The sequence below is a fragment of the Gymnogyps californianus genome, chromosome 9, assembly GCF_018139145.2.
Source record: "Gymnogyps californianus isolate 813 chromosome 9, ASM1813914v2, whole genome shotgun sequence".
Lineage (NCBI taxonomy): Eukaryota > Metazoa > Chordata > Aves > Accipitriformes > Cathartidae > Gymnogyps > Gymnogyps californianus.
Window position 1 is genome coordinate 8,650,696 of NC_059479.1, and position 17,919 is coordinate 8,668,614.

The 17,919-nt window shown below is 50.9% G+C and overlaps 2 protein-coding genes across 4 annotated transcripts in view; one reads left to right on the forward strand and one right to left on the reverse strand.

The window, feature by feature from the left end:
• Positions 1-6,104, forward strand: part of ARHGEF6 (Rac/Cdc42 guanine nucleotide exchange factor 6) — a 41,319-nt gene extending 35,215 nt beyond the window's left edge. For all 3 annotated transcript variants that reach the window (XM_050901765.1, XM_050901766.1, XM_050901767.1), the window contains 5 exons: positions 40-133; positions 1,130-1,219; positions 2,032-2,131; positions 3,030-3,084; positions 3,751-6,104. In XM_050901765.1, the coding sequence (XP_050757722.1) occupies positions 40-133; positions 1,130-1,219; positions 2,032-2,131; positions 3,030-3,084; positions 3,751-3,891 (480 nt within the window). In that variant the 3' untranslated portion in view covers positions 3,892-6,104. The remainder of the gene's footprint in view (positions 1-39; positions 134-1,129; positions 1,220-2,031; positions 2,132-3,029; positions 3,085-3,750) is intronic.
• A 4,909-nt stretch (positions 6,105-11,013) lies between these two features.
• Positions 11,014-17,434, reverse strand: CD40LG (CD40 ligand). The gene is made up of 6 exons (XM_050901945.1): positions 17,279-17,434; positions 15,465-15,602; positions 14,165-14,210; positions 13,803-13,859; positions 13,437-13,499; positions 11,014-11,431 (listed from the first exon to the last, which is right to left on the reverse strand). The coding sequence occupies exons 1-6, from the start codon at positions 17,432-17,434 to the stop codon at positions 11,061-11,063; spliced, it is 831 nt and encodes a 276-aa protein (XP_050757902.1). The 3' UTR covers positions 11,014-11,060.
• Between the last annotated feature and the right edge of the window lie 485 nt (positions 17,435-17,919).

The window sequence follows — 17,919 nt, forward strand, 5'->3', positions numbered from 1 at the left end:
TTTGGTTCGGGTTAAACACAAGAGTCTGTTTCTCTATAGGATTCCAGCAAAAGTCCAAAAACAATGAAGAAGTTTCTTCCAAAAAGGAAAACTGAGAGAAAACCATCTGATGAAGAGTTTGTAATTCGGAAAAGTAAGTGTTGTATTTTTCTCTTCTTTTTGGAGGTTTCTCTGTACTCAGTGATCTCCATGGGACTTTGAGAACAGCCTTTCTTACGGTGCAGGATGCGACAGGATGCTCACGTTGTGAGCAAGCCTACATGCTGCTGAGCACAGGAGGCTTCTGGAAGCGCACCAGTCCTCAGCCTCTGACAGATCCCCTCCCAGTTATGAGTGCCAGACGTGCTACCACCCTCCTCGTGATTGCTAGCACAAGGTCATGGGTTGTGGGTGGTCTTGTTCTGGGTATGAAGCCAAGGAACTACTTCCAAGTAGTTAAAAGCTGCAGTAAAACTGCACATCAACAGTCATCCAAATCTGTCTGAGAGCTGGGACAAACCCTTACCTGGCCACGCCAGCAGGTTCTGGAACAGTTTCCATGGGGGATCAGGGAACAAAAAAAGGCCCTATCCCTGCAGGGGTGTTCACCTGCAAACAGGGATGTCCTGACAGCTCCCTGAAGTCCACTTGGGATGCTCCTCAGGGGTTTTACATGAAAGGCCATGGTCACCCAGCAGTGAGCTGCTGCAGTATACAGCTTGAAGGTCAGTTGTCTCCTTCAAGAAGACAGCGCTGAGCTACGGCTGGAAATGAAGACTTCACATTTCCAAGTCCTGCTCTGATGCGGCTGTACCAGACCCCTCCTAGCCGGGCTGCTCTGCCTATCCATCTCCCGGTGCTGCCTGCACCCAAAGTCAGGTATCACCCCCTGAGTTTTGCTGAGATGAGCAGCTAGAAGTGCGTTTTTATAACACTTAGTCATGGTGTTAGGCATGCTCAATGCCACAGGATGTTGCAAAGGCCAGAAAATGTAAAGGACCTCAAAAGGGAATTAGGCAAAGTCCCAGAGACAGTGTCAGTCAAGGAAACGGCACGCTGCTCTCTTAAGGGACTTCGGAGCGAAGACTGGGAGAGATGAAGGCAGAGCACTTTGCTTTTTGTGATAGCTATTGTCTGCAATGTTTTACAGGTACTGCTGCGCTGGAAGAAGATGCTCAGATCCTGAAGGTGATCGAGGCATACTGTACCGGCGCTGGCTTCCAGCAAGCTCTCAGCTCAGGTGGGCACACAACCAGATTATTTAGTTCTTACTCTGCCTGCAACACTGATAACCCCTCTGGGAAAAACCAGATGGTTGCATCATACAGCAACGAGACTCATGCTAGGAAACTGTGTGGTGTTCAATCTTCAAGATAAGGGAGCTTCATCTACCTAGTGGTTTAGTTGCCATTGTTTTTCTTCTAAACACAGAGAATGAAGCAGGTAGGAGGGCAGATGAGACACAGCTATTTCACCAGCGCTTGTTAGGAATTAAGCAAACCTAGTCAGTGCCTGTGGCTGTCAGCACTGAAAACCTGATGGTAATCTCAGGTTGCATATAGCTTTAGAAAGGAAGCATGAATATTATCTCTCAATCAGCTGCGTGTTTAAGAACAAGCTGCTTCATAAGAATCTATCTAACTTCTTCAACTCTGGAAATACAACTATTTTCATTGCTAGTGAGGTGTCAGATTAAATCACTGAACTATCAAATAATGGTACAGTTAAAAAAGGGAGGGCATGTTTCTTCTGAGAGCTCTTGACCCTAATCGAATGTTTTCATTTGTAAGTCATGATGTAGCTTTAGATGCAATGAGCACTCTTGAAAACTTTCCACTTGCTGCTTTAGCTCCAGGTTAGCGGTACATATAAGCCTGTATTTAACCGTGGCAGATAGCCGGCGGCTGCTCGAGCCCCTGCATTCCCGGCCTGCCCGAGGCTTGCAGAGGAGCCGGGAGAATGAGGGCTGCATTTGCCGTGCTGTCTCTGGAGTGTTCTGGGCATCAGGGAAAGTCTCCCTTTTTCTTCCTGATGAGTAATTCTTGTATGCAGGCTCCCGTAAAGACTCCATCCCCCAAGTCCTTCTTCCTGAGGAAGAGAAAATCATTGTAGAGGAAACACGAAGCAACGGCCAGACTGTCACGGAGGAAAAGTAAGCGTGGCTGCCCTCCACTTGCAGATCCCCTTGTCGCTTTTTGGAAGGACATTAAAAACCAATGCCCTCTCCCTCTGCATCTCTGCAGAGGAGCGGGGCTGGTGTCACTGACTGCTGCCTTAGTCCTGGCAAGAACCACTGGGCTATTTCAGTTGCTATTTTGTCCCTTTTTAGGAACAGAGCCACCTTCCCAGCTGCTCTGACGTGGCTGTAGCCCTCTGGGATTCTGTGTGCTGGGTCCCACGAGCCAGTTTATTGAGTCCCAGAGCTTATCCAGATGTAGCTAATGGGGTCAGGGAGGACAGAACCAAACAAGCGGCTCTGTTTTTTTAGCTACTGACGTACTGGGCTGCTGCTACCCCTCAGGAGCCTGCCTGGCACCCAGTCTGTGAGTGCTCCCAGCTTGTTACATAGCTTCAGCGTCTGGGTGACTGCGTTGATCCGCTCCTTTTCCAACCTAGACAGTGCATTCCTTTCGTGCTTGTTTTTTTGCAGCATAACCTCAAGGAATCAAGGCCATTTTACAAAAGATGCTCAGGCATTTCCAGTTTTAAAATCGTTGTTATTTATTGCAGTAGCATAAACAAGGAAGCCAAAGCCACAGACCTTTGTTGATAACTTAAAGATAGCAGAACAAGGTATTTTTCTTGAGTATTGAGAAAAGAGCCCTGAATTTTGGACTGGTGGCCTACAAATGCTCCTGGGCTTTGTTTCCAGAGTCCCCTCACAGGCAGCAGCGATAGCAGAGCCTTGATGCTTGCAATGGGCAGCAGAACAAAGCAGAAGCTGGAAGCACCTTCCCCATCAGTGCCTCGCTCACAAAAGTTCCCATGCTGTTGCTGTTTTGCTGCACTCCGGCTCTTTTTATTTCATTTGTTTGCATTTCTTTTTGTAGGAGCCTTGTTGACACTGTTTATGCACTGAAAGATGAAGTCAAAGAACTGAAGCAGGTAATTTGAGTGGGATTGTTTGTGCTGGGAGTTAAGCAAAAGCCATCCAGGCTGCACCGGGTTGTTGTCTTCAGCTGGTCGGTGCCCAGGAAAGGTCTTTGCCAATGCTGGTGCAGTCCTGTGGCTCCCTGAATCAGCGTTAGTTTTCTCCTGGATCAGCTCACCACGCAGTCCCTTGAGCACCAGAGCCAGCAGGAGGGAAGTAGTAGTTGGTCTTTGCGGTAACACGAAACTTTCCCCCTACTCTAAAAGCTCTTTTAACTTGACTGTTCATTTTATAGGGGTCTGGTGGATACCAATCCTTGTAGACTCAGAGGAAATATGTCCTCCTCCCTCCAGCCCCAAGCCTGGAGGCGGGAGAGACTACCCTGGGAGAACAGGGTCCTCCAACCCAGGCTAAAATTAGGTTTCCAGGAGTATGCTTCTGCCTGCCTAAAGTCACTGGGACTTTCATGCAGGTCTGTAAGGTAGTAAGGGTCTGCTTGAGTGGATCGGACCGCAAGTAACCCGTGTTGTTCATCCTCACAAGCTGGCAGTGACCTGTCAAATGTCCCTGATATTTCATCACCTCTGAGGCACCAGGCAGCCAGGCGCATGGAAGTGCCTCATTGCGTAAAGTGCGTGGGCATTAACTGCATCTTTATTCCTTTATTTTTCCCCTCGCAGGAGAACAAAAGGATGAAACAGTGTTTGGAAGAAGAGCTTAAATCCAGGAAGGACTTGGAGAAGCTGGTTAGAAGGCTGCTGAAGCAGACGGACGAGTGTGGCAGGGAGGACACGGGGCGCAAGTCGTCCCTGATTGCCTGAATTCGGGGAGAAGCTGCTGGCAGTGGTGTGTGACCTCAGGTGTTTTTTGGGAAGCGGAACTGGATCCTTTGCCTCTTCTTGCTCCTTATTTTGTTGGTTTGGGGAATTTTGTTACCAAAAAAAAAGCATAGAGAAAAAAAATAGTTTTTCTTTCATCTGATAAGGAAATAAACCAGAAACAATCGATCACAACTAAACCAGTAAGCAAGCGGTCCATGATTCACAATTCATCTGCAGCAACTAATACCTCATCGTACCTGCTACTGGGAGCAAATACAAACTGCTAATGATTGCCGCTCACAAAGGGTTTGGCAGCAGTTTCCTAGAGGAAGCTTAAGCACTTTTTAATGCTTTCATTCTTTTCAAAAGCACCGGTACCTATTTATTGAATGAAAACATTATTGAGGTGGCATTGAGCAGAAACCAAAAAGCACCGTGCTCCTCTTTTCAGATAATCACAACTGGGGAAGCTTTTCCCATCCACCTTCTTTTTCCCCATTAGTTGACTGTAGCGAACTAGAGCCCAGCAATACTGTGGTTCCCGTGTGGCCTTGATACTGATTAAAATGTGCAATTAACATGAAGACATTTGAACTCCTTGGGGAAGTCAGATCTGGAGCACCTGTCAGAGCGCATGGGAAGGTATGTTGCACAGTGCTGCCTCCTAACAGCTCGTGATCAGCACAACAGGTAACTGCTGTTCTGCTCCCCCATCCCTTTTATGCATGACCTACAACTCCTACCCCCTGCTTTGTTTTCACATGGAGTGTCCAAGTATCGTATGAGTTTAGAGTTTTGCTGTGCTTCCCCTTGCAGGACATGCTTTTCTCTGTATGAAATGTAAACACTGCTTGACAACAAAAAACAACGCCCAAATGTGCTGGTTCCCCGCTCCCTTCTGCCCACGTTAGGCTCTCCATCGCGCCTTCCCAAAGGCTGGGAACGTAGCCAACGGCCACTTCTCCCCCCATCGCCCCAAAGGGGCTTTTGGCTAGGAAAAAGGAACTTTCTCTTGGGATAGGAAAGATATTTATGTTTATGCTTTGACAAGAGTTGGAACGCTCCTGGGGCAAGGATGTGCAACACCCTTCCAGATCCCTGCACAGCTCCTCGGACACAGCACACAGGCAACATGCATATGTATCGGCTATCTTCATCTTATTTGGTGTTATACCCTAGTTTAGAACTGATGTTTTCCTTCCTTCCTTAGCAGCATTATAAAAGTAACCTTCTGTTAATGATAAATCTTACGTATATCACAGGGCAGCATGGTCCCAGGGTGTGCAAGCACACCACAGCTCATTACGGTCATACCGTTACGTTGGTCATGAAGGACATAATAGAGGCAATAATTACAACTCCCTCCTTGCAATTAGCATTTAGCCAGAACATAGCAAATGGTGTTTGGGGAGAGCTAGACTCCAAAACATCAGAAGGAGTGTAAACAGAAATGCTCTTTAAATCTAAACTGTTTCTAGGACAAAACAGCGGTCTTTTTTGCCCTGGCTACATTTGCCATCTCCAGAACATCCCAGCTGGATGGCAGCTCCCCACATCCCCACCCAGGCACACAGTTGAGCAGTTTGGTCAGCCGTCAAGCCCTACTGTGCTGGTTAATCGTTTTCCAGGATAACGACCTTTGCTGCACACTGAGCAGCTCATGCTGCTGTTCTGGGATGCCATGCCCAGACACGCCGGCATTGACCGGGCCTCCTGCCTGCCCAAAGGCGGGCTGGGGACCGGGCTCGGGATGCGCAGCCAGTGCAAGGAAGCAAACGAAGGGCCATTTACACTCTGAGGAGAGGGTAGTAGAAATGTTTCCCTGCTGCCCCCCAGTTTAGTTGAAACCCGTGCTGTGTACATATGCATGTTTGTAAGATGCAATGTGATGGAGGGCACACTGAGACATTTTGGATCAAGTGTTTGTCAAGAGCTAGAAGCCAAAAAAGACAAGAAAATAAAATAAAAAGGAAAAGAAGCCATGCCGGATGGACAGCAATGTTTCTATATTTACTTTGTTTACAGTGCTTTGTAAATAGGTTCCAGTGAGTCTGTCTTTAGATGGATGTTGTGTCAGCTGCCTTCCAGTTTATCTTTGTCATGTAGGTTTATTTACTGTAACTACTTATGCAGGTTCAACTTTTCTAACATGTTTTTATTTTGAACAGTTTTTTAATTGACATTTTCAACAAATAAAGAAGGATAAAAATCGCTTCTTAGCTCTCGGTGCTGCTTCCTTTGTTTCCACCACAAAAGCAAAGCCAGTGCTTGCTCTGGGCATCCCTGGTTTGCTAAAAATGCCCGTGACTGTATCATCCCCCCTCCATTTTACTGGATGCTGGCAGGGATACTGGTGCAAATGGTGATGCTGGCACTCGGGCTGTTGCTCCCACCATCACCCAGACCTGCAGCAGAGAAGGGCACCTGGTCCCAGGGGAAGGAGATGCATTTCCATCCCTCAAGCCCTGCTTGCACTCTGCTAACAAGGATGCTTTATGGAGAACTAGCTGCTCGCCGCCGCACCAGTGAGTTGCTGTAGATAAGTGACTTCCTGCCTGTTTGAGATTTTTTTTTTTTTTTTTTTTTTTTTTTTAGTTAGTGCATATTTTTTCTGGAGATTAGGTGTGGTGACAGGATTTCCTTTGGTCTACCGCTTGGACAAGACCTCTTCTACACGCTGATATTTTTAACTCTTAGGTAGAGACATGCCACGCTCTCAGCCTGCAGCCGAAGCAGGAGGATTGAGGGCAGGAGGGCCAGACCCTGCTCTCCCTCCCCAAACACAGCAGTCAGAATGGGAAAAGGAACAAGTGAAAAGGAAACACTGGCCTTGGGCACATCTTGGAAAAACACTGAAGTCTGCAAGGGAGCCTGCTTGAGCCCAAGTGGCACGTTGGGGAATTATTGCAGAGGCAGAGCAGGGCCGCATCCAGACCTGAGTGCCCCAGAGCCTGCACTGGGCAGAAGAGCAAGGAGGAGGCATCTCCCAGGCTCATTTTGGAGGGAGCACCTCCACTCCCGAGTCCCTGTGAGGCCAGATCCAGGCCTTAACCGAAGACCCTCCATCCTGCTCTGCTGTTGGGGTCCCTTTGGCCCCCTCTCTTATGCCAGTTCCCAAACGGCCCATTTGCACGACCCAACACAAGCAGCACCAGCATCCTCCAAGCAACGGAGTTTGGCTCCAAATGACCATCAATGTGAAAAAACAGAAAAAAAACCACCCAACAGCTTAATCTGCGCAGCCCAAACCACTGCTACGGCTGGGGATGCCCTGGAGGTGCCTGTTCGTGGTGGGCTGCTCCCGCTGACCACCCCAGTGTGGCACTGCTCCACGGCACGAGTGCCCCTGAACCCAAACCGAAATGAGGGGGAGAAATCTTCCTTGCCCCTAGGCAGGGGTGCATGCAACAGGTTTGGCCTCCTAGAAGAGACGGAGACCCTGCCAATGGGGACCCTGCCCCGAGCAGGGGAAAGGGCTGTCACCAAGCAAGGGGTGCCGAGGTAAGGCTGGTACCCAGGCACACAGTGCCTAACTGGGAAGAGGGATTAAAAAAAAAAAAAAGACCCCAAAGTAGTGCACAGAGATGCTAGGACAGGCTTGTCAGCCGGGTGGCCACCGTGCACAGCAACGCAGCATGTGGCCAGCCGTCCTCCAGCTCCTGCTGCCCAGCAGCCCTGAGCTCAGTGGCACGAGACGCAGAGACCCCACTTGGAAACAGGCATCCCAACCTTCTCTGAGGAAAACAAAACAAAACAAAATCTCATTTCTTATACAAAACTAAAAAAAAAATATATTTCCCAGTGATCTCAGCGTGTCTTGAGCCGTGCAAGCACCTCTCCCAGCAGATGACTGTGCTGCTGCTTGCTCCTGCCGCTGCTCATCCGTGAGCCCCCGTGCCAGTCCTGCTAATGTGCCCCACATACTCATCACCCTCTCATCACCTTCTCCCTTCTCAGAAAGGAGAACAAAAATCAGTTCAGAAACTGTAAAATCGACAGCCCAAGGAGTGACAGAGAGGCCCCACGTCAAGGGAAAAAAAAATCAATATATTGACGACCTTCAAACTTTCCACGGGGAGAGGAAACCTGTGCCTGCCACGGCACCGGGCAGGGGCCGGGGAGGAGAACAAAGCCATTCGGGAGAAGGCCACAGCTGGATGGTAGCAACCGCATCTCCTCCCCTCCCACGCGCTACCTCATGTCTGAATCCCACAGGCTATTTTTGGCAAGCGAAGAAACAGAGGCAAGAAACAAAAGCCCCAGGAAAGGCAGCAGCGCGGACGGGGCTGGGGCCAGGCAGGCAGCCCATGGGCAGGAGAGGCGGCAGTTGGCATCTGCTGCTCTTGCTGCAGAATTTATTGAGTTGGTTTATGCCTATTTTTTTCTGCCGTCCCTAATTGTTTCCCCCAACTATGCATGCAAATCTATTTCTTCCTGTGATTTGCAGCTCCTGGATCCCCTCTCGGTGATTTGGGCCGGGGATCGAAACCCTCCGGCGGGTGCTCCTGGCCACCGAAGCTGGGGGGCTGCGGGAAGGTTTCAAGGCTGTGCACCGATCACAATTTCTCCTCACCCGTGACAAACAGTGTTTCTGCTCCTGAAAGTTTTGAGCACCCGAGAATGGCCGCACATGCTCCTCGCAGCTCTCCCCTCCTCTCCCCAGCCACTTGCTCCCAGCCAGATCTTTCCCCTTTCTCAGACCATGCCACTTTGCATGGTCTTTGGTTCCTCCTGTGGCTCCCACCCGCGCTCCCACCACGGCCGGGCACCTCCACCTCCCCTGTGGAGGTTTGGGGCTCTCCAGCCACGCCAGCGCTGCCTCCATGAGCCCAGCCCAGTGGGGCTGGCTGGGTTTCAGCAGCAGCGGGGATGTGGTCGGGCCCACGCCACCGCAGGAGGCGGTGGCCGCCCAGCCGCTGCCGCCCCACGTGCGGCGGCCACAGGATCCCACCTTGCGCAGCATCCGTCCCTCTGCTCCAAAGCGGAGACTTCCCTGCAGACTCCATGACCTTAGGGCAGGCAGGAATAGGCCTCTTCCAGCCAGGTGTCCTAAATCCCCTTAAATTAACCCTCACCCCTCTGCCCCACAGCTGTGCTGGGGGCTCCAGCCCCAGTGCCTCGCTGCCTTCCCAGGGCAGGGGGGGGTCCCTGCTCCCTCTTGCAGCCAAAATGCCCCCGGCACTGCCTGGCCCTGGCACCCCACCATGCCCCAAGGAGCGGAGGGGGATGGCTGCCCCCTGAGGCTTTTAGGACTGGCTGTCCCCACTGTGCCCCCCAGTGCCACCTCACTGCCCTCCCGGTCTCCAGACCCCAAGTAGGACCCTGGGAAACCCCGGCCTGGGGCTGAGAAAGGTGAGCGGTGTTCAAAGCATACAAAGCACCCTATCTCTTAATTCATAAATTGTATTAGTTGTAGGGTGACAGTGGATGAAACCCCACACTCGGAAAGGGGGAACCAGTAATGTTGAAATACACTGCAAAACACAGCTACGGCCACACACAGTCCCTTGGCATGCAGTCCCTCTCTGTTTACGAATATAAGACAGTTTTATTTAAATAAATAGTTTTTATACATGCTGTCAGACAAGAGTGGTCCGTTTCCTGACGAAGTTAGGCAGTTTTGCAGAACAGCCAACAAAGACATATTAAATTATAGTAAAACCAGACTGGCTCTGAGCTCTCCTTTACTGACTTTTGGAGGGGGCCATGCCGGGCACCCAGCACTGCAATGAGCTGTGCAAAGACTGCCTCATCCATCCCGGCAGTGGTGGCACTCAGGCACCGTGTTAGGACCAGATCTGCAGCCTCCAGCCAAGCAAACCCTAAGGACTGCCCAAATCTGAAAGCTCTTCCACTTGCAAATCTTTTGGCTTCCAGGAGTATTTCCAAACTTTTGCACTCCGACAAATGTGACCTGTATAACTAAATGCTCCAGGCTTGCCACCTTTGGCATCTTCAGATGCTTTTAAAAAATGCTGCATCAACATCCTTGTGCCCTGCTGTTGCTCAGCTCACCTTCCCTGAGGGCCAAGCTGGAGAAGAGGGTCGGGGAGACCCCAGTGTGGAGTGTCACCCAGGTACCCTGTGCCCCAGAGGGGGTCCTGCCTGTCTGCACTGTCCTGCTCTCCTGGAGCTCCAGGAAAAGTGCCACTGTGGGCACGTCCTCGCTGAGGACAGCCAGAAGATGCTCTGCACATGCACCTTGGAGTGCTTGGGAAGAAGCAGTTGGTCCTGCCACCCCCACGCTTTCCTGGTCCTCCTCCTAGGGTAGGAGGGATCTCAGGAGAGGAGGCAGATCCAAATTTGATGGTGGTGGCCAACACCCCTTCCACAGAGGATGGAAACGGTCCATGGGCAGAGGGTCCTCTACCTGCAGAGGTGGGAGGAGGACAGTCTGGCAAGCAGATTCAGGTCACCAAGAGCAGAGCACCACTGGTGCCTTACCTGCACTCTGGCTTGAAATCTGCAGTCCCTCCTCAGCCACCAATTGCCCTGCTGATGCGGGGTGATTGTCACCGAGCATGAACCCGGCCAAGGCAGCGTCACCCTAAGCAAGAAGGCTGGTTGAGTTTCATAGATAGGCATGGGTGGAAAAAAGGGGATTCTCAAGAAAAAGCAGACAGTTAGGGTGGCAACAATGCATCACCAGCAGCTAGCACGTAAGGACAGCGCTTGGCTGATTGATTCCTTTAGAGGAGACGTTCCTAAGCCTTTTAATGTTTTTCCGTTGATGTTTTGTAAGCAGATTGGTACGGGAGATAGATATGTATGAACCTAGCTTGGCTGGAGCGCCCTGAGCCATCCTACGTTGTTAGGAAAGAAACGTTGATGATTGATTGATAGAGTTTGCTAAATAAAGCTCTTGTGACATAACGGGGACATCCACCCTGCCAGGCACACGGGGCACGGTGGACCCAGACACACAACACCAGCACGTACCAAACCATTGGCAATGAAATTAAAAAGCAAAGTGCAAACAACAATAGCTTCAAACTTTGTTCCATTTGTGTTCTCAGGGCCCCTTGGCCCCCATTAATAAATAACAAAATATACAAATTAACAATCAAGAAAACCAAAGAGGCAGAGGAACATAAATACGGGAAACAGGGAAAGCCACTTTGCTCGACAAAGTCGGGCTGGACCCCCAGCTTGGGGCAGCCTCCTCCTCACTACAGCTTGAACATGCCAAAATAGGTGCTGCCGTGGCTGTAGTTCACTCGCGTTGAGTCTGTCACGTTGACAAAGACCATGTCGCCTTCCCGGAGCTTGAAGACACCTCCCTCCCGGATGGACTGGAGCTCGCAGAGAGACCTGGAGGTGTTGTGTGTGTCTAGTCCCTTCAGCAAGAGCCGGTCCTCTTCCATGGGGAGATACAAATAAATATAGAGGGTGAAGGGTGCCGAAGTTGCTGGCTTGGTGCAGAAGCTGACTTGGGAGTAGATGTAGTAGAGCCCTGCTTCCTTCACCTTCAGTTTCCCCTCCTGGTAGGATATTGAGTTGTTGTTCATGGGGCCATACATCGTTGTCTTCCACTCCAGCACTGTAGGGGGAAAGCATGGCAGATGAGCTGGGAGAAGGAGACATCCAGTTTGGCAGGCTGATTTTGGGGGGACACCCCACAGACATTTGGCATCGCAGCCTCTGTCTGCTGCGGGGTGTGGGGGTAGGTCCTGCCCACCCCAGGACACCATCCCCAGCCCAGGGGAGCAGGGTCCCCTTCCCCGAGGCCAGGACATGTTGAACCCCTGTTTCTGGTCACTGGCCATGACACCCTTGAATCGATTATGCGAGCAGAGGAGCATTTTGTTTCCTTCATCCAACCAAGTGGAAATGCTTAGAGTGGAGGATTGCACACAGTTACCACCACAGGCCAAACATCCCCGTGTCCACCCCTGTAGGTTTGCTATCTCCACGGCTTTCGGTGGCCCAGCCTCCGAGCCCTCAGACCACTGCCAAAACACACTGCAGCTCCTATCTTCAGAGGCACCCATCCTAGAGCACATCATAGTTTTTCCAAACTGGGTGCTGCCTTTCCTCCAAAGTCCCTCCTCCACTTGGCTTCCAGAAAAGCCCAAACTTTGCCAAGGAAGTGCAAAAATAAACATCCCACAATTTCGGTCCCTGGCAGGGTGCAGAGCTGGAAGGGTTTTGCACGGCAAGTGCTGCCTCCCACCACCAGGACCGCTGCCCACACAGACCTGCTGCTGCCACGGCTTTTGGGGCACTATCGGTATCATCAGAGTAGCTCATGAACACACACTCCCGCTGGAGTCGGTACAGATGAGTCAATACAGAGACCAGAAAGCCATGGCCATAGGGGCTGAGCTCAGCTACGACTTCTGGGAGGGATTTTGGACCTCCGCCTTCCCCAGCTTACAGAAACACCTGTGAGAGCAGCAAGGGTGAGCAACCTGGCTCCAAGGGGAATAATGGGTTTGACTGTCCCAGCCCGGAGTCCTAGTCCCCCCAGCAGGGTGGCACAGGTGGTCCTGGAGAAGCCACGCAGCCCATGGTCCCTGCCCGTGCATCCCACGGGGACGTTTCCTCTGTGCCCGACTGCCGAGGCACAGAGCCGAGCTCCAGGCAGCTGCTGCTCTCTGGGCAATTTCAACCTGCTTTATAGGCTCAACAAGTGCTTAAGCAGGGAGTTTTAAAATGCAGTGAGTTTCTCGCTTCTTTGATCTTATCTAACACTAAGCTTTCCACAGGTAGACTGAGCTCTGGGTGAAATGCTGCGTCAGAGATGGAAAGAGCAGTTGCTGATTACTGGCAGTTACTCCAGAATTAAATCAAAAGTGCTCAGATTGCGAAATCCTTGCCAGATTGAGAGACTGACCTTTCAAGCTCTTACTCGCTTTGGTAATCCTTGCTCTTGCAGGATGTCCCTTAGCTAAGGCTACGCTCGGGGATAGAGCTGCGAGAGCAACCACAGTCTGTGCAGAGGGATGCACAAATGCAAATGGACTCACGTGCATTTCTCAAATCTAACGTGGCCATGGCTGTGAATAAGTGCAGCTTGCCTATATCAGTTTGGAGCTATCTATCTCGTGACTGTAAAGCCATCAGCCAGCCCATATTGCTACCAGGACTACTACAGGTGAGAAAATGATTAGATCAGCAGCAGAGCCGTCCTGCAGCAGCCACCCTGGCAAGACATGGTCAGGAGAGCAAAAGCATTGCGTTTTGAGTCCAAAAGAAAAGAAAGAGTTTGGTTTCCTTAAATACGAAGAGAAATAGTTTTCTGCTCATAAAAAACACTGTAAAGATTAAGCCATTGTGGTGCATTTCTAGAAAGGCATATATAAGGCTACTGAGGACAGCCGGCATGGGATGCGCAAACCTCGTGTGGCACAGGTGCACGTGGTGACGTGACCGCTGGGAGGTTTGCTGTGCTTTGGGGACACGCTTTTATGCTGGAGTTGTATTTTCCCTGTCCCTGCCCTTACAGAGCCACGGGGCAGGATTGCAGGGTCCAGCCGGGGGATGCACGCTGCCGTGCCTCACTGGCTCCCTGGCCAAGGCAGTGCCGAGTGGGTCTGTCTTACCTGAGACCACCTTGTTGCTCTTCTGACCTGCCAGGTGGGCTGCAATCGGCTGCCTCTTCTCTGCTGCAATTCGGAAAAGCCAGTGTTATTGATGCCTTGGCACCCACTGTCCCTCCCAGGCAGCACAGCTCCTCTGCAGGGACTGCGGCACCTCCCACCCTTGATATTTCTCTATGGGACAAATCCAGCTTGGAGACACAGTCTCCAAAGCCCCCCTCCAGCTTTGAGTGAGGCAGGATCTGGCCTCTGCTCGGCAAAGACGCTCAGTTGCCTTCAAGGTGGAGCCTCTGAGGGATAAAGCCCACGGAAGAGACTGTGCCACCTTGCCTGCCACGGAAACAGGACCTGGATGTGTCCGCCCCTTACCTGCCACAGACGTCTCATTCTTGTGCATCAAATGGGGATGCTCATGGTGCTTATGGCCTGCAAAGCAAAAAGGCCACGGATTTAATTTTGGATTCATTTTCATCGACTTCAGGCAACATGGGACCCGGAGCCACCTGCCCTGGTGAGACAGCCATGCCCAGTGCCCCCCTCTGCCAGCCTCATGCCGTGCACAGTCCTACCCCCATGGGGATGCTCCAAACCCTGACCCCATCCCCTGCCTCCGTGCCGTGCCCTGGGGCACTGGTGGGCTGTTGCAGGGTGAAGGAAACCCCCTCCCAGGCCGAGCTACTCCTCTTGCCCCTAGCAAGCCACGGGGGCACTGGTGGCACCAGGAAACTCACCTCTCTGCATTTCGAACTTGGGCTGCCCCTTGCTGACTCCCCCGTCCTGTAACAGCAAAAATATATGGTTTTTTTTTTTTTTAAGATGTACAAATCAATGATTTTGAAAGCTTCTGTGTAAAGGATGCTCTGGTCACTGCTCGAGTTGGTGCTGTTTGGCCTCGACAGCCCTGCCAGCTCTTGGCAGAGGGTACTCGAAACCACAAAGCCCCTCCAGTACCCTCCCGAGGATCACATACGGCCATGGGCTGACCAGCTGTTTGCAGCAGAGGGTTTGTAGGGTTTATGATCTTAGGTTTTATGCAATTAAAATGATGTGATGGTGAAAGTTTATTTGAAAAAAAAGAAACAGACAAAAAAACCATCTCCTTTTCATTTAAAACCATGTCAGAGAGCCATGCTGTAGATGCTGCCCAGCAAGCCGGGCATGTCCCTGCCCCTACAAGAGGGGGTTTTCAGGACTGCTGAGCAGGGCCCGTCTTAGACACAATTTTCTGTTGTCAGTTGGGTACTGATGCAAACCTGAAGGTTTAGCTGAAGCATTTGATGTCATCGGGCGCTGACAACGCGGAAAAAATGTCCCTCTCCTGCCTGCTGTGGCCAGCAAAACCACTCCTAAACAGCAAATTCAAGGGCTGAGCAAGCTGAGAGCACCTCATCCCTGGCTGGGCAGCCCTCAGCGACTCCAGGAGGACATTGCAGTGCAGGTTGGCTCTTTTGCACCCAAATGCGACGAGCCGCTGCACCGGCTGGAGGTGCTATCCCTGAGCCCATGGGGTGGCATTTGCTCAGCATCCTCCTCCTCGCCGGCTGCCAGGAGCCGTGCCGCCTGGCCCAAGCCTTGCACCGTCATTGACACCTGGGCAAAGCGGGCGTACAAGTGCTCCCAGTGGCAGGTGGCCGCAAGCATCCTCACAGCCACGCGGCACAGAATCGGAGCAAGGTGCTAGACAGCAGAAAAATCAACGTTTTTCAGACCGGGATCAGAGCTCAGAGCCAGGGTGGCTGCAGCTCCATCCCTTCCGCCGTGAGCCCCGAGCACCCCTCGGCATGCCGCAGCTGGACGTGCTCTGGCCAAGACCATTTTCAGAAAAAAAAGGATGAGATTTTTCAATGATATCAACATAGTGTAAAAATATAGCGTAAAAAGAATACAGTGTAAAAAGGGGCATGTGCTGTGCAGCCCCAAGGTAAAGGCCACCCATGGTTTTAAAAAAAAACTTGGGGTGAAGCTGTGTGTGTGCCTGGGAGCCCCCCCTCCACCTTCAGTGGGGTCTTTATCCGCCTAACAGCAGTGTACCTTGCACTGGAGATCCTGGAAGCCCTTTAAAATCTTTTCACAGTCCAATAATGTCGACTTCTGACCTTCTGCCATCTGACATTTCTGTACTTTCCTCAGGAAGATGTAATCTTCATTTAAGCTCAACACCTCTTCCATCTGCCAGCAGGGGAGAGAAGAGAGGGTGAATGGGATGTTAGTGGGAAACCTGCAACTGCTGGGAGCGGAGCTACGCTGTATTCCTGCCAGCGATAAATCACAGCCTGGAAAGCTCAGGGTCAGTTGTTCAGCATCGGGATGAGCCGGGCAGACACACTGCGGGTACCAAGTGCTCCCACCAGCCGCCCAGCACAGCATCTGCACCCGCATCTGCCGGGAATTGCACGCACGGGGCTGACCCTGGTTGGCAACGCTGGATGAGAGGAGGATTGCTCAGGATCCCTTCCTATTTCCTATCACCTTGGTAATGAATTTAAATTTCCCACTCTGCCTTTTCCAAAAGGCAGGTGGCAAATATCCACCTGCCTGCATTTACAGGCAGCAGCACAGAAATCTCAGCGAGTGGCTCGGGGCTCGCTGCTGCTGCCCCAGTGGCCCCAGCAGGCAAAGCCAAAAAAAGAATAAATATATATATAAATATATATAAAAATATTGATTTTTGAAACTACACCTGTTTTTTGTAAAAACCTAACATTCAGCTAAACAGTAAAGAGAAGTGCAGACGGACGTGAGGACACACAGCCTGGCAGAGCGCTCAGCACAGGCAGCGCCGGGATGCGGAGGGTCGGGTTTGAAGCCCTGCTGCGAGCTCTGAAGGCAGCTGAAATCCTCCTGCCACCCATGACTGCATTTCGGCTGCCTCTGATCCTCTGCCACGGCCCCGTGCAGTCAAGTTTTGCTCCACTGGAGACCCTCTACTTACCCCTTCACCCCTGGCTGCAACCTCCGTACAGCAAAGTCCCCTTCCATCCCCCCGACTTTTAAGCCCTTCTAGCTTAGGATTGCGCTCCACCCTTGAAGATCAGAAGTGACCCACTTAAATTTCAATTTAAGTTGAGATAACAAGTTTAAAAATCAGTAATGACAATCTTATCATTGTATCTGGTAAGGAGAACTCATTCTGGGTTTTAGACACATTTCATTTCTTTAGCTGGTAGTCTTTTCTGGTTTGGAGGAAAGTAGCTTTAGATCGGTGATTTTAAGCATCATGCAGTGCAGCTGCAGTCATGGCAACCTCAAAAACAGCTTTTCAGCTCATTCAAAAATTTTTAATTTTTTGGTAAATATTGTCCCAAGTACGGGACAGGATCACCGATACTGTGTCTCGTCAAAAAAAGACAAAGTACTAAGATCCACTCTTTTCTTCCCTAAACAGAAAGACAGCATCTGAAGTGAGATGTTGGTAAAATTCATACATGCAAACACTAAAAAAAATTTCGTTTCTGGACCCCTCAGCCTCGTGATTAGTGTCACAGTGCTGCCAAGTGCTACGGCACCAGAAAAACCACCGAGCCTAAAATAGCCACTTGTGTGTTTAAGCCACACGCCTCTCCCCGGACTGGCCGTCGGCTGCCAGGTTTGCTATTAACGGCTCTTCTTGATTGATCCATTCTCGTTTTGTTAATGAAGGGAACAGATCTCTTCCTCAGCGTACCTCTTAGTGGCAAATTGAAGCAGAAATGAGAACACAGGGTGTAATAAATGCCACTCCTGCGTCCATCCAGTGGCCAGCATCATCTTCTACCATGTTCATCCTTTTGGTGAGCACATCTCACCACGGCTGAAGGCAAATCGCGTTAGCAATCCAGCAGAGACAAACTTATTTCTCCACTTACCTTATCCATCTTCATGTGAAGATACAAACAGAAGAGTACGGTCCCAATCGTCTGTGCTACAATAAATACAGCAAGGAAGCCCATGAACATTTTCATGGTGCTGGGCGAGGTGCTGTTGATGGGTCGGGGTGTCGCGGGGCTGTAGGGTTCGTTCATCCTCTGTGCACGTTGCTGGGGCTCCTTCAAATGTGCTGCTTGCAAGTAGCATGAGAACTGTTGTGTGAGCACCCGCTGCTCAAGGGATACAGGTTGCAGCAACCTACACTTCCTGGAAAAACCTCTTCGTAGTGGGTAGGTTTGTTCACTACCGTCTCCCACAACAAAAAAAGGTTGCTTAGACTTTCTTCTCTGGTGTACTTCCATGCTTTTTCCTACCGTTCTACCAGAAGCACGAGAGAGGTTCTTATTCCATATATTCATATTTGCCTTCGAAACACTCCAGACTATGCCCCGGTGTTTTTTTCCTGCTGTGGATGAAAGTTGCATGGCACATTGTCTTCAAAGAAATGAAGACCATGAATACACAGATAGAGCTGCTGAACAGCACTGTGGGCTGCCAGGGGCTAGGAAGCACTCGGAAAGTCGGTTGTTTCTCAAAAGGGGAAGAAAGGCTTTTTGCCCTCTGTTTCCTTCATGAGAAG